Below are 27,617 nucleotides of genomic sequence, written 5' to 3' on the forward strand. Positions count from 1 at the left end.
CTTCCTTCAGGAAATTTAGTGTTTCAGAGAAGGCCAAGAGGCTTTAGTTTTAACTTGAACCCATGAACAGAAGAATGTGTAACTTAGTTGATTTATTATACAAGGGTTCAATGGTTTCTATGCAGAACTGGTGAGGATACAAGTTTACAGATAAATTTCTCAGTTTACTGAATTGTCATATAATCATTTTATAATCACAAAATTATGTTTTTGAATTAATGTTAGATATGGAAATCATATGGAGCATTTATGGATGCATTTCAACATTCAAGATACTAGAAGGTGCCAAGTCTCACAGTTATTGGTTGATCAGATTGCCCGAAAAGTGTTATAAAAAAAAGTCCTAATCCAATACTGCACTAGGGCCTGATGGCATACAAAACTGGTATTGGAAACTGCTGCCCTGTGTCCAAACATCATTACTTCACTGTTTCAATTCTCTCGTGGATACAGGGGATGTTCCTCCATGGTTACTCCTTCCCAGGATACTTGAATGATCTTAAAAACTTTGCCCTATAATGTTTGAATGCACATCTTAAAATCTTCACAGGGTGTATGATAAACCTTGTGTTGGGAACAAGGAATGGATGTAGGGGGTGCAAGGATAAATCTATTGTATATAAAATGATGTGCTGGATTGACTTTAAAAAAGCACTCATCTCTGTCTCTCATGAATGGATTCTGAAGTCTCTTGATTGTATTGACCTCCCTAAGTGACCACCTCATTTACTCAAGTCTTTAATGAGTTGCTGGTTGACTCAACTTAAAGGTCACATGCCACCAAAAAATCAAACATAATTAAAACACAATTATCACTTATTCATGACATATAATATACATTGCTGGTTATGAAAAAACATATAAACAAAATTATAAGCATACAATCGCAAATCAAAAGTGCAATATTGTGTACTTGGGTTTACTTCCCAAGAAACGAAGCAGCCGGGATACCGAACCCAGTCAGAGCGGGTGGGTGTGCACTCAAGTGTAACGGATGGCTCATTTGCAGATGCCCTCACGGCTCATTGTGTGTGTATATAAAGAGATGTTGGGCTTTGTAAATACATACTCATTTTTTATGTATAACATGTTGCAATCAACAGACATCATAACATGTCATGTGTACAAGTATCACACCTGCCTGTCTGTGTAATTACATAATGTGACAGAGACCGAACTCGGGCCATAAATCAATGCGTTTTGTTTATGGTGTATAGCCTGATTGGTGTTAAGTTCAAATTGCATGTGGTCAGTGATAGCAGCTGTGTATTGAATATGGTCATTAGCAGACAGGCAGGCAGACACACAGGTGTCAATAAAACAAGTTACCAACTAAAATTGGATTATCGGGCATGCAGTTTTGGTTGATGCCATCATATCGGAAATTGCATAGACTGATGTACAGACCAACATCATACTGCTGGAAGATAAATGATGTCATTGTCCCCAACTGCAATGTCCGTACGTCCGTCCCGATTCTTGTTAATGCGATATCTCATGAACTGTTGTACCCAATGTCTTCAAATTTGGTGAAAGCCTACATTGGGGGATTATGCAGACATCAGTTGATTTGGGTCACCATGACCTTATTTTCAAAGTCGCCACAACACTTTGACCACTTTTCAAACTCTTTTCAACACGATTTCTCATGCATTATTGTACCCAATATCTTCAAATATGGTGACGGCTTACATTGGGGCGTTACGCTCACACCAGTCTATTTCGGTGACCTTGACCTTATTTTCACAGCAATACTTTCAACATTACTTTGACCACTTTTCAAACTTATGTAAACGCAATGTCTCATAAAACGTTGCACCCAACTTTGGCCTCCGAGCTGAAGAATATGTTGCCATTTCTTACAAATTTGATGTATCAGGGTAGGATAGGGTAGTAGGGGGTGGGGTACCCAGGTGGAACATTTGGACCCGTCCAGCCCTGTACACACTGATACTGGCAGTGGATATGTGCATCAGCATCTATATTCCTGAAATATCTTCAAAGTTAGGAACATATTTTGAGAAATGACCATGATTAAAAACTACATCACATGAACATGATAAAAGGTAATCTTCTACTTGACCAAAAGATAAAAACTAGTAATACGTTATGTTAGCGGCTGATGTGATATGAGGTGAGGTGAGGTGAAATTGGGTTTTACGTCGTGCTTGAGAATATTTCGCTCATATGACGACGTGCATGCATGTGTATGTGTATGTGCGGCTGCTTGTACTAGCCCAGACTTAAGCTGGTTTTATAGTGCTAGCCCACTGAGATACTATGCCGCAGTGAAGCATGAATACCCCACTCTGTCACATTATACTGACTCCGAGCCGACCAGTCCTTGTTGTACCCATTAATGCCGAGCCCCTGGCAGGGACCAACAAGTACCATATTTTAACGTCTTTTTGGTATGAACGCGTTCGGGGATCGAACCCGCGACCTTCCGCTCTCCGGGCGGATGCTCTAACCACTACACCACGGAGGCGGTTCTGATGTGATATGATTATAGTGGAAATGCCTTAAACTTTGTCATTATGAAATACAGAATCCTGGTATGTTAATCTTTTAGGAATGCAAACTCCTGTGAAGATATGGGTTAACATTGATCTTCTGCAACCAGTACTTGCAATAATAGGCAGCTAATGTAATCGGGTCATAAGGCTTACTTACTTGATTGACACATGTCATCATATCCCAACTGCGAAGATCAATGATCATACTGTCAGTTACTGGTTTCCCTGGTCCAGACATTGTTTATTTACAGATCACTGTCATATACTGTAAACGTAGTATATTTCGCGCAGGTTTTATTTTCGCGCTTTTCGCACAAAACATTTTAGCGCGAAAATTTATACACCGCGAATAAACCTGTCATTCATTCAGTCTAGCCACGTTCGCCCTGAGTTGTTACCATAACACATCACGTTTGAAGACAGAAATCTACGGGAATCTTTAAATGACGACTGATAGTAGCATAAAGAATCAAACTTAACTGTCGCTGTAATGGATTTCCAAAACATAATTATATAATGAGCCAAATCCCATCGCCGAATTAGCGAAAACAGCAATGTGTGTTGTGGCCGCCATGGAAATTGGTCACATGACAGATGGTTTGATGCAAAACAGATTACCATGAAACGACTCGGAAAGAAATAATACAGCAGTATTTATTCATTCATTTAGATACAAACGTATCATCATGAAGCGAATAGTCACTAACACTCAATCATCTCATTCACAACAACCCGGCTTGTTTGAAATCACAAAGAGCTTCATATACAGGATAAGTTAATTAGTCAGATCGTCAGAATTCGGAACATAATACTGATGTGTTTTTCATCTCTTCCGGGAGTAAACAGGCTACTGTGTACTAGTATATCGCACAGATAGGGATTTCCTGTGAGTAAGTAATAAACGCCACCTGACAGGTTAAGCCACTCTGTTTGTTTTCACTGCTATTAGTGGCGGCCAAAGAGACAGCTGGCAGTTCCGGCAATTACTGATTGAGCGAATAATTGACCGCGCGATGTAGTCAAAACTGTCAGTTCCGCGAAAATTGCACCACGCGAAAATAAGTACGTTTACAGTAGCTAGAATATTGCAGAGTAAGGTGTTAAGCAACAAACAAACAAAGCATCTGGCAAAACCAAAGGTAATGAGAGGAATGACTCTGGAAATGCATCATTCTGTGAACCTCTGGAAAACACTTGATATGATCTTACGTTGCATGCACTCATAACAAATTCAGGTTGGTTATAGAAACGTGTGGCTTCATTTTACTCCATGTTAGCGTTTCATGCAGAAATTAAAACTGTGTTCACATTGTGTTGTTTCAAAGCTTGTAATCAGCACCAAAATTGCTGCATTTGAGATAGCAAATGTTTTTAGACTGTATTTGCCCTTATGGACACTATGACTCAAGAAAGAAGCCAATAAAACTATTGACAAATGAGGCTAAACAATATTGGTACTGCATATTGTTTCTGCATGATATTTAGTGTCTTTTCTATATCTAAGTTTGTAAACACAGTTAATAATCAATGATAAACTTCAAATTTAGTAGCATTCTAATTAAAGTAGTATGTTTTTTCTGTTTTGGCTTAACATGTGCTTATAAATAATAACTATTTTTTGCATTCTGTTGTGCAGGTGATGTGAATGGTATTGAGATGCAGGTCATTCCCCAGACCCAGTTCATCCCTCTGCCAGATGCCCTGTGCTTGATCATAATGGATCTAAACAATCGACGGATTGTGGCCACATTGGATACAATTAAGGAAAAGCTTGTGGAATGGTACCGTGAGATGACAGTGCCCAATGATCAATTAATATTTGACACTCTAGGAGCTCTGATTAGAGAACGGAAGGTCTTCCACTCAGGTAATTTGTGTACTTTTTTTATGCAAAGGTATTTGGTTGGTACCGTTCTTGTACCTTTTGATGATCATGTGTTATAACTTTGTGTCTTGTTGAATTTTTTATGGTGTTGCTAAAGACAGTATCTTGTGTGTGGTCACACTCAGTGGTGCAGAATCTTGTTTATCTTGTGTATGACCCCTCGTTGGGGCAGTATCTTGCATTTGGCCACTCTTGCTGGCACAGTATCAGGTTTGTGGTTAATCATTGGTGTTTTATCTTGTGTATGACCCCTCGTTGGAGCAATATCTTGTGTGTGGCCACTCTTGCTGGCACAGTATCAGGTTTGTGGTTAATCATTGGTGTTTTGTCTTGTGTATGACCCCTCGTTGGGGCAATATCTTGTGTGTGGCCACTCTTGCTGGCACAGTATCAGGTTTGTGGTTAATCATTGGTGTTTTATCTTGTGTATGACCCCTTGTTTGGGGCAATATCTTGTGTGTGGCCACTCCTGCTGGCACAGTATCAGGTTTGTGGTTAATCATTGGTGTTTTATCTTGTGTATGACCCCTTGTTTGGGGCAATATCTTGTGTGTGGCCACTCTTGCTGGCACAGTATCAGGTTTGTGGTTAATCATTGGTGTTTTATCTTGTGTATGACCCCTCGTTGGAGCAATATCTTGTGTGTGGAGCAATATCAGGTTTGTGGTTAATCATTGGTGTTTTATCTTGTGTATGACCCTCGTTGGAGCAATATCTTGTGTGTGGCCACTCTTGCTGGCACAGTATCAGGTTTGTGGTTAATCATTGGTGTTTTATCTTGTGTATGACCCTCGTTGGAGCAATATCTTGTGTGTGGCCACTCTTGCTGGCACAGTATCAGGTTTGTGGTTAATCATTGGTGTTTTATCTTGTGTATGACCCCTCGTTGGAGCAATATCTTGTGTGTGGCCACTCTTGCTGGCACAGTATCAGGTTTGTGGTTAATCATTGGTGTTTTATCTTGTGTATGACCCCTCGTTGGAGCAATATCTTGTGTGTGGCCACTCTTGCTGGCTCAGTATCAGGTTTGTGGTTAATCATTGGTGTTTTATCTTGTGTATGACCGCTCGTTGGAGCAATATCTTGTGTGTGGCCACTCTTGCTGGCTCAGTATCAGGTTTGTGGTTAATCATTGGTGTTTTATCTTGTGTATGACCGCTCGTTGGAGCAATATCTTGTGTGTGGCCACACTCGCTGGCACAGTATCAGGTTTGTGGTTAATCATTGGTGTTTTATCTTGTGTATGACCGCTCGTTGGAGCAATATCTTGTGTGTTGCCACACTCGCTGGCACAGTATCAGGCATGTTGTCAGTCACATGTGCTTCATCTTCAGTATCTTGTGTTTGTGTCACACCCAGCAACTGAAAGTGAAATGAGCTTATATCCAAGCTCATTGTACATTAACCTCCCTTACAAAGGTTACAAATCGTGAATTATATCTATATGTGATCTCTGCATCCCATGGTTAGTTTTGTATCATGAACTGTGGTTGTGCAAATATGTGATCTGGACGACCAGATGTAGGACATGCATTTTTGTGGAAGCCTTGGTGGCTGAGTGGGTTAGATAGTAAAATACCAAGCAGACTCAGGCTCTCAAATGGCATTGTTCTGGAAAAACAAATGCAACACTAAAATCCTAGAAATATATGACTGAAATATGTCAATCCTACCCAGTGCAGGTGATGCATATTTACGTTATCAGTTATCTTATGACTTCACGTTACAAGAAAATGAAATGCATAAACATGCAAAATACCAAAAGTATAAACACGTCAGAATGAAATTGTGCCTTATCATTGCTTTTGAAGTCAGTTTGAGCAACATCAGTACAGTAAATACCATGCTGCCATAAACATATTGTTAATACAATATGTTTGGTGAATGTAGCAAGCATTGTTGGCAATAGTTGAAGTGAACTGCAAGTAATGCAGTTTTGAAAAACACAATTAGTCCCAAGACATGGTCTTCTAAGATTCCATTTCTGATGGCTGCATCTGAGAGTATTGATAATTCTTCAATTCAATGTTGATTATGGACAGTAGCTGTCAAATCTGCAAATATTAATCTGTTATTGCTCAATATCAGAGTGGAATGATAGTGAAGAATCCATAATTTTACTTTGATCTCACCATTGGCATGAAGATATTTCCATTCATTGCCTCTGATTCTAAACAATAAGCTGGGTTTTTTCTCTCGTTACTTCTTTTGAGGTATTTTATTAGGTATTGATCTGACTTTTAGAGGGAGCCATTCTGTGATCTAATTGTGGACCTATTGTACAGATGTATACCAACTGTAAATTTCTTTTTTGACTATAAACATTATTAATTCTATTTGTTTTCCAGCTAAGCTTGGGTTATGATGTCATCAAACGCAATTAAGAGTTTTTGAATTGATAATAGCTTTGTGGAGTTTTTATAGTCCTCATGCATGAAACACTAGCAGGTCAATAATGCTGAATAATCAACAGCATCATTGAAGGGGTTTGTTTGTTTTAAGAGAGCAGTTTTCAAGCTAAGAATTATGAGTGGGTAATTGATAGCAGAGACTGAAGCTGTGGCTGGTCCTACAGCTCTTCTAGCTGCTTTTGGATTTCCTGGTTCATTAGCTGTCAGAAGCAGTTGGCCCTACAGATATCTCTCTTGCACCAGGGAGAAACTAAAAGCTAAAGGGATATTTTGTTTTGATGTACTGTCTAAAGTCTGTCTTTTATAAACCTTTACACTTTCATCATTTACACTTTCATCACCTATCTGAAACAATTGTCATATTGTAAGTGGCAATTTGGTCCAGTACTGTAAGTATTAGTAATGGGCAGTAACTATTTGTTGTTTAACAGTACTGTCAACAGTATTGCCAACATTCTGAGAGAGAGATACGGGAATAAGGGAATGCATCATCATTTCATACCCCTCTTATAGCCAAGCTGAGATTTCATGGGATGGCCAAGTAGTCACTCTGTCAATGGACTAACGTGCCTATTTGCCTGTGCATTCACACCTTTGTCTCTTCTTGACAAGGTGATATGAACGATAAGGTCTAACAGTGTACACAGTCATACTGACAGCTCAAATTTGGCCCCCAGCAGACCATGGTTTCTTTGTCTCAAATGCCCACATGTGGTAGACCCTTTTCGATTACCACTTTGATGGGTTCTTCTGTGACAACCCTAATTTGCAAAATCTACAAAATATTTGAGAGCCTTTATCCCTTCTCTGCAATGATAGTTGCAGTTTTTCCAGTGAAGAAAACACAGGAGATTAAGTCTTTCCGACCCGGTGGTTGCTGATTTCTTAGTATATCTCTGTTGAGATAACATATTTCGGCATGTGACTATTGAACATTATCCATCTGCATTTTGTTCTCTTCCTCAACATGGCAGTTTCTCCATAAATGTGTTCTTTTTGGCCAGAAGATAGTCTCATTTCAAGGCTATTCATCTGCCTTCTTGGGAGAATCATATAAGGCTTTGGCAAAGGCAATGCTACCCAAAAAAATCTAGGAAAGACAAGTTTCTCAAAACAATGTCTACAGCTACTGGAGCCTCACAATTCCCTCCCTGACTTTTAGTTCAGAAGCAGTCTGCTTCTATGGGTCCTTTTGGGTCATCAGAATATATTGCTATTCTGGTATTAGGAGAAATATTTAATATTTCCTATGTCCAGTGAGGGCAGTGAAATTATATCTGGCTGATACAAACCCTCTTGGACTTTGAAGGAAGCGATTGTATATCTTTTGAAAGACTATGTCTGATTGTGATAGTACAAAAGCTTGGGCTGCAATGTGTCTGAAATTAACCTTAGCTTTTACTTGTTAGCATCTACAGAACTCAACTGGTTTTTTTTGGCCAAGCAGGTATTTGCAGGATGCCAACAATTTCAAATAACACCTTCACACAATTTTACTTAAGTGATTCACAGCTAGATCTCCTGGATGATGGTGTATGTTTGCTGACCAATCCAGTGTTTGCTCATGATGTAGTCACCCTTTTCAACAGGAAAACAGGGCGTGGTTGCAAGGACCTTTCAAGCTTTTTCTGAAGGTATAAACACCTCTATTTATTTACTTCTGAAACAATAAGAAGTTATAATGAATTACCCAACCAAAAGGGATGTCACAATCAGAAGAGAAATGAGACCAGAAGTGACATCATAAATGATACATTACAGGTTAGAATACAACCAGAAGTGACACCACTGTCATGACTTGATGTGATGTCATTTAGACCAGATATGTCGAACATTGTGGGTCCAGAAGTGACATATACCTGATAGGCAAGGGTGAAGAATTAACATCAAAAGTATGGCATTTGCATATTTAAGTGATGGCTTTTAGGAATACAAGATACACATCATTTAGAATATCAAAAATATAATGGTAATTCTTGTGAAGGTTTGATTATTCTAGAAATAGTCCATTTGAGGAAAATAGTTGAAGTTACCTCCTTGGTATATTCTGGCAATAACAAAATAGAGGCAGAAGGTTTGTTATGATTTGTCAAACAATAATTATCATTGTAAATAATTCATAAAATACTATGTCTAATACATCTGAAGTACTGTCCCCCATGCCTCCAATCATCTTCTCTGTCTCATTCGAGAGATGTTGGAATTAAGTGAGGTTTACCTGCCTTTACACATAGAAGGGCTGTGAGCTAATGTTGCTATTGTGAGAACAATAAGTTGTGTGAAGTTTAAAATTTGAACTTTCATTTTCGTGTGATGGCAGCCAAAATACAGGATTTATGGTTAATAATAGAGTTGTAATAGTATTCTTAGAACAAGTAACAGTAATAAGTATGGTTGAATACATATTTTATATAACACATAGCGAAGCAGCAACTTCTTTCAGAATATATTAGGATAATATTTAGTGATAATTGATACTGATATAAAACAGGGCAAAATGGTCAACAACTAAGTAGTTTTGCAAGAGACAAAAGTCAACTGACCTTGTCATGATTCAATCAAGTGATGATTTTGAATTAGGAAAAAGTCTTGCAGGCATGATTTAATGACAGTTAGACATTGTCCAAGAAAATAAAACAATCTGAAACCCTGACAGCTGATTGCTATTTTCTGGCTTATTTTTGGAGACAGTTAAATGTGATAATATTAATCTCTGCAAATAGTTCATAATACATTTTCAGTTTGTGTTTTTTAAGAAACAGTGTGATGCACTGTGAAGAAACAAGAAAACTACTTCCTTGCAAGAAATCCCAGTTATTCTGATGAAGAATCGTCTCAAATGAACAGCTTCATGTTGATATGGAGCAATGGTTGTGAACAACACCAATAAATGTCACTTGATAGCAAACATTATCAAAATAAATGATATTAACAGTAAAGGTCCTTGATCCAGAGAAACCGTTCAACCTCTGATTCATTCTTTATGGCATTTACTCATTTCATTTGGTGAATCATTTTCTTTCAAGACTCATTCCCTTGCCCAGAATCAATACAGAACTCCTGATGGGACAGTCTATAGAAATACTAAAATAACATCTGTACATTCCACGTCTTGGCAAATTAGTTGCAAAGAAAAGAGTACATCAGAGTACTGCTATGAGGTATCTAATGGGGCTCTGGTCAATGCTAACAACTTGTTGAAATGTCACAATGAATCACTAGGGTCTTGTTTCATGTTGTGGACAGTAGTTACAGAAGGATTTAGCAGAAACATGTTTTGCTTTCTCAATCTAATGTGAAATGCCAGAGTGGCTAGTGGGTAATTACATCTAGTTTCCTTTAGGACTGTTGTCAGGCTTGAAACTCTTTGAAAAAAATCAATACTTTTCGAATCCTTAGATTATATATATTGACAGGTGATTGAGGTCATTTTCTTGGATTCAACTGTGTGAGCACTTGATGGGCCATTGAAACACATCAAATCCTGTGTTTGGTTTTATTTTTGTCTTTATGGTTAGTTAAAGCTTATACTTACATGTCTATTTTGTTGAAAATATTTTAGGGCATAAAAACACAAACTAACCTATTGCCACCTATCAATCAAAATATACACTTTAATGCTTCTGAAATTACCCTGACAGAATGGGACAACATTATCTTAACAGATTTTTTGAGTTAAGTTGATAAATATAAAAGACACTAGTGTTAAGAATTGGTTAAAATTTCGTTGTTGATGATTGGTTCATTACAACCAATCAGTCATCGAAAATAATTGGTTAGCGCCATTTATCAAACTTTCCTGGTTATGTTTCTTAATGCACCAAAAAATAGAGAAAATAAAGGTAGTTCTTACGGGTTGTTTTTCAAATTGTGCATCTTTAAGGGATGACTAGTATGTTTGGAACATTTTCCTGGAGTCTTTAAGATAAATTCAATCATGACTTGGAACAAGCTTGTAGTGCTTCTGAATGTGACAGACAAGACCCACCTTGTGAAAAATATTGTTAATGCAAACGAGTTCCAAAATTGTTTATGTTCGATTATGAGAAAACATGATCGTTTGCTTGGTCATTTGGTCACAGTGACCAATCTTCGATTATTTCAATTAATTGGACCACCACTAAAAGACACTGCTCTCAATTCTGTAGCTTCCCTCATAGCTTTAGTTTGGTGCCTTAGAATTTAGATGAGATGAAAGTTAGTGTCACAAGCCCTCGTGTCTTTGCAAGGATTAATGTTAATATAAAAAATCAAATTGAGATGCCCCCCTGACTTGGAATGCTTCACAGTACAATAAACCATGACAGAGCCGGACACTTTGGTGTACCCCACCTGCCTGCTTTGCTGATTGCTACGCTACTAACTTAATGTAAACATAATCATGGATGATTGGCCTATCAAGCACCGCCCATGACACCTACCAATTCTTTATTGTTATTTCTGCAAGTCGATTGAAAGCCGATTTTGACCCTCAACTAAATGATCTAGTCTCAAATGGATGACGGTAGGACCGCATAAAACGGGTGTGTGGTCAGAGCAAGCCCTCGGATCGGTTGACGCTTGTAAATCTGCACATTCTGTATAAATTCGGGGGAATTTTGAATTTCATCGCCTGCTTGACTTTGAACTGGAAGAATGTTTTCCAGCAATAGCATCTCAAAAGAAAAGCATCAGCTGTAATTGTCTCCTTAACAAGTGTCGATGTGATTTCGTCAATAATAATGCAGAAGCATAACACTTGGAGTAAATATTAATATGGGATGGAGGAGAATGTTGCAGTCTTTCAATGTGTACACAGATGTCTGAATATGCTGATGCTGAGGTTATTGGACTCAGAAACATTTGAAAAAATCCATTTTTAGTACCGGTACTTGTTCAGTCATAGAAGCAATCATACACATGTTTTCCATCATTAAAGTTCACATCAACAAAATTTTGAAGCCTTTTATTGATAAGACAAAAATAAACAATATGCTTGATCTGACATTGAAAGAGATGTTTTTAAATAAAATTAAAATTAAATAAAACAGAAAAGCTTTTTAAATTTGAAATCTTTTTGTTGTTTATGAAACAGTTCAGTTAATTATTGAAATTAAAATAAAACGGCTTTAGTGTGGCAAAATATTCAAACAAATGTGAATACTTATATTTTAGCAAAATAAGATGGTTTCTGAAGTTTTGTTTTCTGCCTTTCTTTACAGGAAGCAAATATACAATATATTGTACTTATTTTTACATCCATATACTGTTTAGGCAATCGTCAAACATTCTAAATGCACAATATCATAAATTGTTTGCTGAATGTAGAAATGAAAATATGCAGATTTGTTTAAATATTTTTGCATACTAAAACCATTTTACTTAATTCCAATAGTTCACTGAGCTATCATTAGCACAGGAGATTTTTGTAAGTATATTATTACATGTACAATCCATATAAAGTTTAGAAAAAGATTGGTTGTAACTAAGTTTGTGGTAAGGTGTGAGTATGATAGCTATAATCTTTGCATCATCCTCACGAAAATGTGTGTGCAGTAACATATTTGCAGCTGAAAATGTGAAGTGTGATATCATGTAGGGTTATCTGCTCCAACATTCTCTGCTTCCTCTTATGTTCTCTGAATTGCCTTAATCCTCATCACCACTGCATTGTATATTGACTTGTCAGTCAACCCAAGCCACTTTGTTGTTTCATTAATATTTGTTGTTTATATTATGACATTTATAACCTTAATTGGTCTAGGGCAATGCCACTGTCTCTTGATATGTCCATTGTTGTCTCTGTATCTGCCTAAGCTTGTTCCCCTTTCAACATGTGCACATTGATAATTATAGTATTCCAAGAGAAAGCTGTTTTGGCAAATATCTAATACATGTATATAAACTTTAGAAGTTTTACTTAAATGAATATGTTGAGATATGAATCTCTTAGAGTCTAAGTGTCTTTTCAGTAGTTTGTGAGACCTCCTTGCCCTGCAATACACGACTGAATGCACCTAGTTACACTACCGATCAAAGTTTGTAGGAAATCGTGTGACAGCGTATCCCAATATTCGACCACTTCTTTCTTCATATCCTCAATATTTGTAAGTCCTTTTTGGTTTATTCTGTCCTTCATTAGTCCCCACACATTCTCAATAGGGTTAAGATGTGGGCTGTAGCTGGGCCTGTCTAAGCCTTGAACAGTTTCATCTGACAACCACTGTTTTGTGCAGCCCACAGTGTGTTTTGGGTTGTTGTTTTTATCATGCTGGAAAATCCAATTATCTTCATACAGTGTTCAGGCCAATGGAAGGTGGTGATCATTTAAGATGTCAACATATCATTCCTTCATCAAATTTCCAGTGAAAAAACACAACAGATTCTCTCCACGTGATGATATCCCACCCCCCATGTGAAATTTCAGGGTTTGTTTCGGGCGTTGGTAGATAGGTTTCACAGTATCTTTTGTCCAAATTTTCACACAGTTCGGAAAAAGCCAGCCAGAAACTTTCATTAGAAAAGAAAACATATCCCAGTCTTGATTTTCAAGAGCCCTACACCAGTTTAAACTTCTTTCTGTTTGTGCATCTGGATTAAACATATTTTTATTCCTAGGGAATCTGGTTTGGTAAACAAGCAGAACTCTGCTTATATCAATACCTCACCAGTACATATATCATTTAAACAAAATACACAAGAACTGGATACAAAAACCGACAAATTAAATCATATATGTGCGTTGTAGGTGCTTATAAACATTAAGCCTGCTGCTACACTTCATTAATTGATTGCATATAATTGTTAGTATAATTTGTCAAATCGTTTAGACTTAAAGATGTATTGATGCACGGACTCTATTATGTTCTTATTGACGTTGTTGTTTGCCGGAGGTATTCCGTATAACACAGTTTGGAGATTGTGGCCATTTACATAGAAGTAGGTATTATTTCTAATAGCAGTGTATAACTTACATGTAAAAAGATAATGTACAGTATCTTCATTGTGGTATCCACAAGCGCATCCATGGTTGTTACTAATGTTAGAAATGTGTTTGTGCATCTTTCATCAATGGTGTGGGAACTGCACTTTTTCACCCAGTTAAGTCTTCATAATTCTTGTCTAAATGTTTCATTACATACCTGAGTACTTGCTCTATTAATCATCTCATTTCTGATATTCTCAACCCTTTTCAATTTTCCTGACTAACCATTCTTCAAAGTTCTGTATACTGTAGTAGTATATACAATGGGGGTTTTGGACCAAGTCCAACAAAAGCCACTGCAAAGCCTTATTTCCCAAATAAGGCTTTGGTCGGACCCTTAGCTCTTGCTACTATTACCCCTACTATAAAAAAGTTTGAGACGCCAGCGGGATACGAACTCCACATGTATACCTCACAACCGCGCCGCTTAACCGACTGAGCTACCGGGGACTTGGCTGAAGTATGTTGGTTTAACGGGTCTATCCTGGGGCACTATGCCACGTTGACCTCGATGAAACAGTTTAATGTGAATCGCCTATGATCTCTTTGGTGTTTGTAATAAAGGCTTGCTGGGCTTTTTTCACCTCTTGTACTATGTACTTTTTTTTCTCGTCCTCGCTGATAGCAGACTTACGAGACTTTGAACGAATCTCTTGTTTCATTTTGTTATATTTTGTGAGTTCAGAGAGGATTGAACGAAACTCCTCCTCGGAGATCTTACTGTCAGTGAGTGCCGTGGATATACGCTCACTTACCGTGTTCAGCTTTGCTTCGGCCAGAACCCTGATCTCGTCGTGTTTCAATGCCTTACGATGCAGTCTGCGTGATGCAAACTTAAGCACCAACCCTAACACCCCTGCCACCCCAGCTGTTATTTCAATGCCTAGCACTACGGGGGTAGCCACGATGGTAGCTAACAACCCAACACCTGCCGCCCCCAGCCCCATGCTGGTTGTCATAAGGGCAGTATCAGCCCCGTCCACGATATTGAAAGCTCTATGGTACTTCTTACATAGTGCTTTGCGAGTGTCGCGGTCTTGTTCTAGTTGGCGTTTCACATCACATAACTGTCTCAAACGGAACCCGTCTACAGTTTCCAGGGTCTTCTCTACTTCCTCTACGACTGGGTACAGCCCCATCCTGTGTGTATATAATATATTCTAAAAAAGATCTTTAAATCGTACGACATTTCATTCTTGCACAGTATATTTCAGGCTTATAAGGTTTAGATTATTGTACAGGGTAATAGGTGAGAGGCTAATAGGTAACTCTGCGTCTACACGAACATTAATGGGGCAGCTTAATAAGGGGGTTATAGAACCCGTTGAGGGGTCCAGTCGTATGATGATACGGCAACGTTGGTGCCTGTCAGTGATGCCCCAGCGTATTGTCACCCCAGGTAAAAGTTGTCGTTCTGTATCCCTACGAACCGATCCGAGGAAGACTTCTATGGCGAGTGTGGAGCCTTCTTCCAGAATAATGAGGTATCGGGGACGTCAAACCTTAACTCACCCTCCCGGCCTGAAACAACTAACATGTTATTCGTGTGATCCTCTGTTAGCCGAATACTTATCTTATGGTTCGGAACGAAAACCCCAAACAAGAGGCCGTTGTTCCTAATTTCGGAGACCTCCCTATCTTTGTTTAACGGTGCGGTGAGGGTCATGTTGATCAACCATTTGGGCTCTATAAAGTCGTCTGGCAGGCGCCACCGTATGTACACACCATCTCTTAAGTGTAGACCGTACGGGTTTTTTTCCTCACCAGGCTGATCGGACCCCCTTGTGCCTCCTAGGTCCCCGAGGGTGATTTTGGGTAGATGATCGGTCATTACCGCCCGCCTATACACGTTGTCTTTCAAGTGCAGGGCGTACAAGGTGTCTTCCTCACCGGGCTGATCGAACCCCTCCGTGTCCCCTAGGTCATTAAGCGTAGTGTTGGGACGATGACTGCTCATTGCTATAATACTATTACGATATAGTTTCCAACTGGTTTTCTGATAATAGTTCAGGGGTGCACTTCACCCCCATGAAGTGTATGTTGTCGGGTAGGAAGATCTTGGTTAGTGATATCGTGTCTTCCACGATCACGGTGACACCCTGCAGACTGGTTTTGGAGTCGACGCCCACCCGCACGTAAACTGTGCAAACGTGATACTGGTGTTGTTTCCCCCACCCGAGTTTGACCCCCTTCACGATCTCGACATCATTCCGCGATGGTTCCCCTAGGTAGACTTGGATGATCAGTGTTGAGTTCGCCGTTAGACTCTCCAGGATGGTGACCACGCCTTCGAATTCAGACACCAACTGCAATGTCACGTTTTGCATTCCCGGTTTACCCGATAGCATGTGGGCTGCCATACTGGCGACTGGGCTGATGACTTCGCTACGTCTCTGAGTCGGGACGTAAGCCACTAGCAGGGTTCCGTTGTTCACGACTTTGTTTAGGTAGTTGTCTTTGTTCTCCGTGAACACGTAGGGGGAGCCAAGCCTAATATTGAGAAACCAGTCGTCTTTATCTGGTAACAACACCCACTTGTCATCTTCGGTGAAGACGAGAGTATATGGCTTGTTTCGGGCGATGGTAGTGCTCTCAACATCGTCTAAGTCGAACAGTTTGCCCCCGAAAGATGGGTATATTATCCATTTATCATCCCCGGTGGTGACTAGGGTGTACCGAGTGTTGACTGTCGCTCTTGTGGTATCTACTATATCACCTAGGGCTCCACCGGAGGGACTTCAAGCGTTTGTAAATGTTGTTTTTCAGTTGCAAGGCGTACAATTTACCATCTACTCTGGAGCGTCGAATCGGCGTGTGTCCCGGTGGGAGATCCCCACATTGATGCCTTTTTCACCCGGGCCCTTGTAAGCTGGTCATTTTATGTGAAGCGTTAAGCTGAGGTATCCTATATTGACGGGATTATGATTTATATCTAACACCGATATTATCAGCTCAGGTATGTTGCCCTGAGTCAACCTCATATACTGCCGAGGTGAAAACGACTTGGTTCTACCGTCGTTGTATTTCTCCGTTTTCACCGGTACGGCTCTCAGTATAGTGGAAGGGTGACCCCCTTGAATGTTATGCGTTGTGCTCACCTGACCGAGATGAATGTACAGCTCGATGCGGTACTAGGTCGGGTAACTTCATGCCTGTGACGGTTGTTGTTGGTTTTATCTCATCAGGCGACATACCGAGTGTCCTCGCTAATGGCCGGCCGAGCCTCAAGGAGTTTCTTCCGTTGTTGATTAACACCACTGTGCCGTTTGAGTCGTTCATCTTGAGTTCGGCTCCCAGGGGTTTGAAGACCTCGTCGCTTAGCGAGCACACGCTGTAGTAGCCGTCAGTTATCTGGCTGCGAGCTCCACTGATGAACAGCTTATTGTTGCTGGTGTTGATGTTAGTCCATTGCGGTAGGTAGGTAATATCGCAGAGTGCGACTTCGAGTTGATCCGACGTATTATCGATCGCGTGCGTCAGCTGAACGGCCTCACCGCTCGTTATTCCTGGAAGTGTTATGTACATGTTAGAGTATATATGCTCATTATATAATAGTTTTAAAATGTACTCCCAAGGAGTGTCTTACTCCCCTGGAGTGTTTTACCCTAAACTGGACGTAGATTTCTCACCCATGAAGATCGCGGTCGCTGATGGGATGTATTTCAACGCCCAGCTTTTAGATGTGTTCAGCCAGTATAAATTTTCGGTGACTAACGCTAAGGTAGTTCATGCTTGGTTCAACAACCCGATGCAGTTCTGGCAGAATCAACTGAACTTCGCCGTGTGGTGCGCTACAACGGGGTGTGGTGTGACATTAATCGACACTCGGCATGGACCGCTGAGTCAGTCTGTGTTCACGTTTCACGTGTACTACCAGGTCAGACGTATCCTCAAAGAGATCAGCGCTCCGCTCCCACAGGACAAGGCGTGGAACGCAGTAAACAACCAGTACGATAGGCGGGCCTACGAACGTATTTGCAACGAATTCGAACTAAACCCGAAGACGGATTGGCGTTTGCCGGGACCGAACCACGGGTTGGGTATCCCCATCGTTCACAACATGCACCTCGTGGATGCCAGCGAGAAGTTGAAAGAATGGGGATACAAGTCATATCATCACCTCACAACCAACGAGAAGGATGACCGTTACATGGCTTTCAACGACAGCAAGGATTACCGAGTCTGGAGGTTCGAGCAGGGGGCAGCGGATGACTGGAAAAAGTTCATGCTGGATACGTCGGAAGGGTTTACTCGTGCCGGTGTAATCAGGTTGAAGCGACTCGATTGAGCGCGATGCGTGTGGGCTGTTGGAGTGCGCGAGGCGCCAAATGTGTTCCAACATCCTCGGTAAGGGGACTGCTTACGACGCTCAGAAACAGTTCGTTGTTAACGTTGAGGATGCTATCAATTCTCCAGTTGATCTCCCGAGTGCCATCAAACGCTACCAAGACGTGTTGGAATACGCCAGGTTGAAAGTTGACTACGTGTTCGACGTGGGGCTGTACATGGCTCCGAGCGATATGCAACTGAGAGTAAAAAAAGTGGTCGGCTACAACAACAAAATAGTTATAGCCACGGCGGACCAAAAGTTGGGCGTCAACCTCGATGTCAACGTCCCCCACGTCCCACCCCCCACGACCGGTGAAACGGTTTAGTGGCGCCACCCCCGGAGCCTAGGGTTCAACCAACAGCGCCTGTGGGGTCACCCCCTGTGGGGTCACACACACAGCAGCACATCGATCGTAAAACAGCCCTGGTGGTTGGTGGGGTAGCTTTGGGACTTATTTGGTTAAAAATTCCTTAGCCGCTACGTACACCAAACCCGCCACGGCGACAATGGCTGCCCACAGGTTTTGACTAAGCCACGTGGCAGTTTTAGCTAAAGCACCCAGCAACCACGAGGCGATGCTACCCAGGATGCCGGGCAGGGCTTCGGCGGCCTTACCAGCCAGTTTAGCCAGGGCCTCCCCGAGTTTTTTTATCCAGGATTCGACGCCCGATTTGATGAATCCCAATGCAGTCAGAATGCTGGCGATGGTGATCCCTTGCTCCCGGAACAGTATCTGAATCCTGTCAGCTAGCGTGGTGTCCTGGTAGAGGACTCGATCAACAGTTTCCCGTGCACGGCTGACCTGGGATCGAAGCTGGTCTCGGAAGGAGGATGCCGTTTCCAGCCGGGTCTTCCTTTCCTCTTCCAAATTACGCATTCGTTCCTCGATGGTGGCTTTCAGAGACTCGTCCTCCGTTTCACTGAGTTTGGCCTTTTCATGGGCGATGTGGTCGTCTATCGCATCCAGTTTGGCCGTGTTGTTCACGAGATGTCCGCGAATGGTTTGCATGGCCATGTCCAGCCCCCGCAGTTCCCGAACGGTAAATTCGAACCCGGGTAAGGGTTTGTCATGGTAGGTGGCCAACAGCTTTTCAATGTTATCAGTCATGTCTTGATCCGATGTGGCGCCCCTGATGTCTTGCAGATCTTGAAGGGGAAGGGCTTTAGGCCGTGCGCCCCCGTAATCTATGAAGCCTAGTTCATTGCGGATAAAGTCACTCCCATGGCGACTGCCGAGTGTTGATAAGGCAAGCGGTTCTCTCGTGCGCTTATTCATGAGATCGATCTCCGGGCGACCCTTCAGTCGCAGCGTGCCATTGTCATCGACAAAAAACTTGGAATAATCTCGCCCCCACGGCTCTACATAATTTTTATCCCCTTTTAAACCATCGTAAAACCCGGTGACGGCCTGCTTCACGAGTTCGTTGCCTTGTGAGATCTCGAATGAGGTTTCATCCTCGAATGCCTGGGCACAATAATCCCACATATCATCCATAGGTATGTACTCAGCCATTATTTAGTATTAAAACTTATATATTTCATTTATATAACAATGTACGGTAGAAAACTAGATCCTTTCAGAAGATCAAGAGAGCCTCTAGGCGTCAGAGCCGTGCGCCAGTCGGTGACCATCACCAACAATCCCAGCAAGATAGACCAGAACCAAACGCTGCTGGTTAGATTCCCAAACCTTGGCGAGAATGACCTCATGGTTCGACTGGCGTTCAACCTCACGTTGGCCTCCACCAACGACAAACGCGAGCTAGTGCGGAACGTAGGTCGAGCCATTATCAAGAAAACCACCATCAAGATCAGCGGTAACGAGGTGCTGAGCATCGATGACAGCGACGTGTTTCACTGCTACGGGGACCTATGGAAAACTGAGGGAGAACGCGTCAATGACGTGTACCAAGGTATCAGCAAATCGACCCGGTTGCGCGTGGGGTATGGCTTCACGCAAGACCAGTTAGACAAGATCACGGACGGTGAAAAGGCCATCGCCCAAGCGTACGGGAACCGGTTCTGCGTGCTGCTCGACTTCGAGTTGCTCACGGAACACGCGCCGTTTTACCAGGCCGTGCTTGGGGATAGGCTTGAATACGAGCTAACGTTTAACGACTACAGCAAAGTAGTGCGTACGCCGAACGGTGATGAGGCCAGTTACGCCATAGATAACATCTCTCTGGAGTTCTACATGGTCACTAGCCCGGAGCTGGCCAGGCAGGTTCGAAGCCAGTACTCGGGGAAGGTGGCCATCCTGTACGATCGCATACTGAGGCATAGATCTGTCGTGCGAGATAAGAGCGACACTCTGTGGAATATCAACCTGAACGTGCCGGCGCGATTGATGAAAGGCATCCTGGTCGTCCCCGTGGAGGATTACGAGCCGTTCCGAAGGGACAGCGAGAAGTTTTTCAAACCCGAGATTGAAAAGGTGGAAGTGACCATCGAGGGCGTGCCCAACCAGCTGTTCAGTCATGGTATGAGGGCATACCAGCAGTGGGATGAGATAAATAAGCTATCGGCCATCAAACAACACCCATACATAACCAAAGACCTGGACCTATCCTCCGTGAAGATCGGTGAGTACCTGACCACCAAGTACGCGCTGTGGTTGGACATGCGATCCACGGATGACGATAAACTGCACGGTAGCGGTCGCCGCATCGACAACGTCAGCGAGGGGATAACAATCCAGATTACCAAGAAGGCTCAACCCGCTGGCAAGTTGAAATTATATCTGTACGTGATTATGGACGCGCAACTTAATATAGACAATGGGAGATTCGTGCAAGCCATCTATTGATTTGCCCCACAACCCACACTGCGCCATAGTGTGTGGGCAGACTGGCTGTGGGAAGACCGTTTTCGTGCTGGAAATGTTGGAGGGTTACTACAAGGATGTGTTCGACAACATCGTTATCATGTGCCCTACTCTGAGCATGAATAAAATGTACACAGAAAGACCTTGGGTGATGACGGACCCGGACGTACACAAAGTCGACCCCGGAACACGTCTGCAGGACTGGTTGAAAGCTCTTCATGGGAAATTTAAAGGGGAGTCGACGCTGTTCATACTGGACGACTGCAGCGCTAATCGCGAGATAACAAAAAAGAGAGACATGCTATTGTACCTGGCCTTCTCCGGCCGGCACGCAAATCACAGCTTCTGGGTGCTAACGCAGAAGTTCAACTCGGTGTTGAAAGACCTCAGGGAGCAGACGCGATGGGTGGCCTTATTTCACTGCAAGGACAGGGAGAACGATGTGATGAGCAAACATGATAGGGAACGTGTGAAGAAACAGCTCGCTGAAACTAAACACGCTAAGCTCGTGCTCAAGACCGACCAACCCATGGCTTATAGGGTGTTTTAGCTTAGCAATGCTTAGCAAAGCTTAGTAAATGCTTAGCAAAGCTTAGTAAAAGCTAAGTAAAGCTTAGCAATGCTTAGTATAAATACTTAGCATTTAGTTATAGCTATGGTATTTGAAGTGTTTGTCGTGTGTAACTTAACCTTCATTTCTCTGTGTTTCGCCTATATCGTATATTATATAGTTAAAACTAAAACTTACTTGTCACATTATAAGATGGAGTGTGAGGAATTGCTAGAGCAACTGTTGGTGCCAGTGGACGATGATAAGCGAGAGAAACTGGTGGCGTTGGCTGTTGGCGGCAAAGCCAAACATTACTTTGGAGACTACACTCCCGATAAAATTCACAAAATGCCAGCTGAAGAAATCGATAAACTGTACGCTAGATACGAGACCCGTCTCGGAGCAGAGATGACAAAGACAATAGGATTGGCTATGACCCAGATATACACTGGTATTGCGTCATACTTCCTTCCCATTCCCCAGGAACGCCGACTTTACCTGTGGGAAGACCTCGAGAAAGACCCTTTTATCGAACACGCCTTGAACTCTATTAGCTGCGAGCTGTACCACAAATATGGTATGTTGTTAGCCCCGGTTACAGCGGCGATTATTACGGCAAAGCATTGTCAATTTGAGAGGAAAAATAATAATAATAGTATAGATGGATGCTGCACAGGAGGAGACACCACACCTGGGGGAAACCCCCAGAGGGGAACCCCAACTGGAGGAGGCCCCACCCCAGACCCCTTCAGAGGAGACACCACCCCAACCCCCTACAGTAACCAGGCAGACGAATCCTAAGAGAGTAGCTGCCGGTAAAAAACGGTGGTGTAACCAACATAAAATTATCAGGGTGACTCACCTGACCCGACTCTTGTTGGCTGTAGGAGTAACTGCTGCCGTGGCTATCTCATGGTTATATACACGACACAGGGATCCCAGGGATCCCGGGGAAGGAAACCCTCCCCCACAATTAGAGGTCAACCCACATATCATGTTATAATTTAATATTTTTATATCATATACATTATGTCTGAGGGGAAAACGTTCGTCAACGACGCATACCACGCCACAGTGGTCGCCAGTCTAGCCGTAGGATACGCTTCGGTTGACTAAAATGGTGCTTAAACAGCCGACTATCAAGCTAGATTTCTACCTGCAGGATATGGGTATGCTCATAATGAACCTTGGTATGGCGATGGCTACAAAAGACATCCTAGTAAAACAAGGGATACTACCTGAAAATGTTATGAAGTAAATATAGGATGGCTACGATCGCCATGATGGTTGGTGGGGCGTTAGTAAATGCCCTAGCATTTTCCGGGAGTAATTTCCTCTTCTCGAAACTACGAGAGTCACACGCGGCTGAAATACAGGAAAGGCGTAAAAGACATGACCTCGCTATTGAGAAATTACAGGCCGCCCAATCAGAGTACGCTAAAAAACGCCTCCAGAGGATCGATTACATTAACGAACAACTCGGCGTGAAAACCATGCCGTTCAAACATTCCCACGATGTCGGCGGCCTTGGCGAGAGAGAATACTTCTTATTAACAGGTAAGCGGCTGCAACGCTCAATAAACCCACACTCGCTCAGTACTACACACCATCCAAGGGGCAAATGGACTGTGAACTGGTATTCATAGCTGGGTATTGCAGCGACTCTGCGTTGGTTCTTGAAACAATTAGAATAAATACTCATATAAGTATGCTAAACATGAGACCTGCTCCATACCGATGCGAATACATACTTATGGGGAAGAAAGAAGCCTGTGATAGGAGATGCAGGACTCAGGGGTACTGTTGTTTCCACATGGGAAGTCCTAACTACACGTGTTCTGTGTGTGGTATAGGGGTTAAAGGGCACTACTGCCTATGTAAAGCTCACGGGGGCGAACGTAGTCAGACATCATCTCATCTACGAGAATAAAAGGCCTACATAAAGAGCGTGGCGGCTTCTCAAGATAGCAGTGTAGTGGCCCAATTAGAGATTATGCACACCTACGTATAGCTATGTTTGTGGAAATTGAGCCCAGGGAAGGTTGCCTGAGAAGCTGGCAGATGGATGTGGGGGAAAGTATAGATATCAGTGTCCTCAAACCCATGATTGTTAGTGAACTATATAAGGGGTGCTCGTTTACAATCATGGTAAAAGTAGGGTTTGATGTACCATGGGCTGGACACACTTGGAATTACTTTGATGGGGGGCGAGTAGATGTGCATGGGGAGATAGATATACTTGTTGACGACTCGTTGCAAGTAATACAAAACACCCTGCTATGCAGCGCATGTTCCGGGTGGGTCGAGGGAATAATCGATAAGGTGTATCTAGATTTTTTACCTTTACGGTGGCCCAATTAGAGATTGATCTTCTTAGGTGTGTACGCAACTATGACTACTGTTGGTGAACTTAAGCGGGTCGCCAGGCAGAGGGGTGTAATTGGGTATTCTCGAATGACCAAACCAGCATTGTTGAGATTACTTAACATACAAACCCCTCCTACGGTAAAACAATTAAAAGCTCAAGCAAAACAGCTTGGATTCACTGGTTATTCAAACCTGGGGAGAGCCGGGTTAATCGCATTGTTATCACATGCCCCCGTAGCGCAACCTCCCACTGTAAAACAACTGAAAGTTCAGGCACGTGATTTGGGGTTAGGGGGATATTCCCGTATGAGGAAACCACAGCTTGTAGAACTATTACGGCAGAATAGAGCTATTGACCTACAGTTCGTGCGCACTGAGCGCGCTGTAGGCAACTATTTGAGAGGCTGGCGCATGCATGTTGATAGGAATATAGATATCCCAGATATGAAGCCTCTGATAGCTGATAAAATAAACCAGGAACTAAACAGTCTAGGAAGTATCAAGTTTCAGATCACAGTGAAAATGTCGCTCGATAAGCAGGTAGGGGGCGTGGGGGGAACCCCCACTGGGGTCACTGAGTACGTTCAGCCTTACTTCCGAGGTAGGCAAGAGGTCGTGACTCATATAGAGACCATAGACGCATCAATCGATACCAGTTTTCAGCAGATACGAGAATACCTAGAACACTACACACGCTTGGGGTCTGGGTGGACTGTAGATAAAATCGATAATGTCTATCTAGACATAGCTAACTACGTGCCATTCAGAGGCGGGTCATACCTAGACTTGCCCCCCTACTATAGGAAAAAACATGCCATGGTCAACGTCAAGAATAGAGGAGACAATTGCCTGAGGGTAGCTATCAGGTCAGCCTTGTTTCCAGCTGACACTCATTCAGACAGGCTTTCTAGCTATCCCCAAGATGATGGGCTCAACTGGGATGGTATAGATGAACCCATCCCCATATCCCAGATAACTAAAATAGAAAAACAGAATAATCTAGCTATAAATGTCTTTGGGCATGAAGGTAACACAACAATAGTACACAGAGTCAGTCCGTTGGGGAAACCCCAACAGGGGGGGAACCCCCCTGGCGTTATCAATATATTCATGATCCAGCGAGGTGACAAGTACCACTACACATGGATAAAACACTTTAGCAGGCTGTTGTATGACCAATCGGCACACAGAGAAAAGACCCACTTCTGCGAACGGTGCCTACATGGCTTCACACGAGCTGATTTATTAGAATCCCACCGGGAGGATTGCCAAGGTGTGGGGCAGACGGCTATACGAATCGACATGCCTAAGAAAGGTGACAATATCCTAAAATTCGGTAACCACAAGAACCAAATGTCTGTGCCTTATATCATATACGCCGACTTTGAAGCCTTGGTCAAACCTGTTGAGGCTGTTGGGGGTACCCCCAATACTCTACCCACAGGTGAGAGCTTCACACAGAAAACACAGGAGCATGAGGCCTGTGGGTTTGGATACGTGGTCGTCCGTTGTGATGGGGAAACGAAAGCTCCGGTAGTGTACAGGTTTCTTAAGTGTTTGCGGGAGGAAGAAAAAATTATTAGGAACGCACTGTATAGAGTCGCTCCCATGCGTATGACCCAAGCCGACAGGCTAGCTCACGCCTGTAGCACTAACTGCCACGTGTGTGACTCACCACTTAACGGTGATTCGGTGAGAGATCACTGCCACATAACCGGTAAGTACAGAGGCGCCGCTCACAGCGCGTGTAACCTCAAGCTTAGAATCATCCCTAAGACAATAAACATCCCCGTGGTCTTTCACAACTTGAGAGGGTACGACTCTCACTTAATCGTGCAGGCCATCGCGAAAATCGATGGCAATATAACGTGTATCCCCAACAACATGGAGAGATACATCTCCTTCAGTTTAAACGGCCTTAGGTTCATCGACTTCGATTCAGTTCCTACTGTCGTCATTCGACAGTCTGGTCAAAACCAACGATGCCTTCCCTATTACCGATCGATACACAGACGCGAGACTAGACCCCTGCTGATGAGGAAGGGTGTGTACCCCTATGAGTACATGGATGGCTGGGCCAAGTTAGCGAGACCAGACTACCCCCATCAGAGAATTTTACAGCAATCTGACCGACTCGGAAATATCCCAAGGCGATTACTCACACGCGCTATTAGCGTATGGAATAAACTGGGTTGTAAGAATCTGGGTGACTATCACGACCTGTACTTGAGGACAGATGTACTGCTGTTAGCCGACGTGTTTGAGACGTTTAGGCGGACATGTTTCAAGCAGTATAAACTCGACCCTGCATGGTATTACACCAGCCCATGTCTGTCGTGGGATGCCTTGCTTAAAAAGACCGGAGTTAAGTTGGAATTGCTTACAGATTATGACATGCACCTATTCATTGAGAAAGGCTTGCGAGGTGGGATCTCCATGGCAACCAAACGATACGCGAAGGCAAATAATCAATACGTGAAGGGCTACGACCCGAGCAAGCCAACCAATCATATTCTCTACCTCGACGCCAACAACCTGTATGGCTGGGCCATGAGCCAGTATCTACCCACAGGGGGATTCGAATGGGTATCGTCCGAGGTCGATGTTATGAGCATCGCACCAGATTCGAACAAAGGTTATATCCTCGAGGTTGACTTGGAATACCCCAAGGCATTACACACATCACACAACAGCTACCCCCTAGCCCCCGAACGTATGAGGGTTAACCCAGACTGGATGTCTGAGTACCAACATAACTTGTTAGGTGGGCGGGTGGCAGACGTTGAAAAACTCGTGCCCAACTTAATAAATAAGACCAAGTACATCGTTCACTATCGCAACCTACAGCTGTACTTGTCGTTGGGTATGAGGCTGACCAAAATACACAGGGTGCTCGTGTTCAACCAGAGCCCATGGATGGAGCCTTACATCAGAATGAACACAGACCTCCGAAAGCTTGCCACCAGTGACTTTGAGAAAAATCTCTACAAGCTCATGAACAACTCGGTGTTTGGTAAGACTATGGAGAACCTGAGGAAACGCGTGACCGTGAAACCTGTTCGGTCGAATGAGGAAGACAAGCTCAGGAGACTGATAGCCAGTCCGGCATTCAACCTTAGCAAGATATTCACCGATGACCTAGTTGCCCTACACATGAAGAAAAGCCACATAAAATTCAACCAGCCTGTTTACGTGGGGATGAGCATCCTCGATTTATCCAAACACCTGATGTACGACTTTTACTACAACGAGCTTAAGAAACAGTACGACGACAGGTGTGAAGTGCTGTACACTGATACGGATTCCCTGCTGATGGAGATTCGAACCGAGGGCGTGTAAACGAGGACATGAAAAACACCTCGATTTAATGCGACACCAGCGACTACCCCAAGGACCATGCCATACACAGCACGGTAAATAAAAGGTCCTAGGTAAGATGAAGGGCGAGTGTGCTGGCACGCCCATAGCCAGTACATAGGGTTGAGGCCTAAGATGTACTCCATACTGAAAGCTGACAATAGTGAGATCCGGAAGGCTAAGGGTGTTAAGAAGTCACGTGGTGAAACAACACATCAAACACGCCAGATTCAAAGGAAGCCCTGTTCAAGACCGTACGTTTAGACATAAAATGAACACACTTAGAAGTGATGGGCATAAGATATCTGGACTGACTATAAACAAGGCGTCCCTGTCGCCCGATGCACAGTAAGCGTTGGATAGCTATTGATGGGATAACGCGCATGCGCATACGGGCATGAGAAAAATTGAAC

The 27,617-nt window shown here is 42.9% G+C and overlaps 1 protein-coding gene across 2 annotated transcripts in view; it reads left to right on the top strand.

The window, feature by feature from the left end:
* Positions 1-27,617, top strand: part of LOC124259517 — a 121,123-nt gene that overhangs the window by 56,903 nt on the left and 36,603 nt on the right. For both annotated transcript variants that reach the window (XM_046693649.1, XM_046693650.1), the window contains exon 2: positions 4,153-4,383. In XM_046693649.1, coding sequence (XP_046549605.1) covers positions 4,153-4,383 — 231 coding nt within the window. The remainder of the gene's footprint in view (positions 1-4,152; positions 4,384-27,617) is intronic.

This window comes from Haliotis rubra, unplaced genomic scaffold, assembly GCF_003918875.1.
Source record: "Haliotis rubra isolate DU_JTF1 unplaced genomic scaffold, ASM391887v1 Scf726, whole genome shotgun sequence".
NCBI classification, from domain to species: Eukaryota; Metazoa; Mollusca; class Gastropoda; order Lepetellida; family Haliotidae; genus Haliotis; species Haliotis rubra.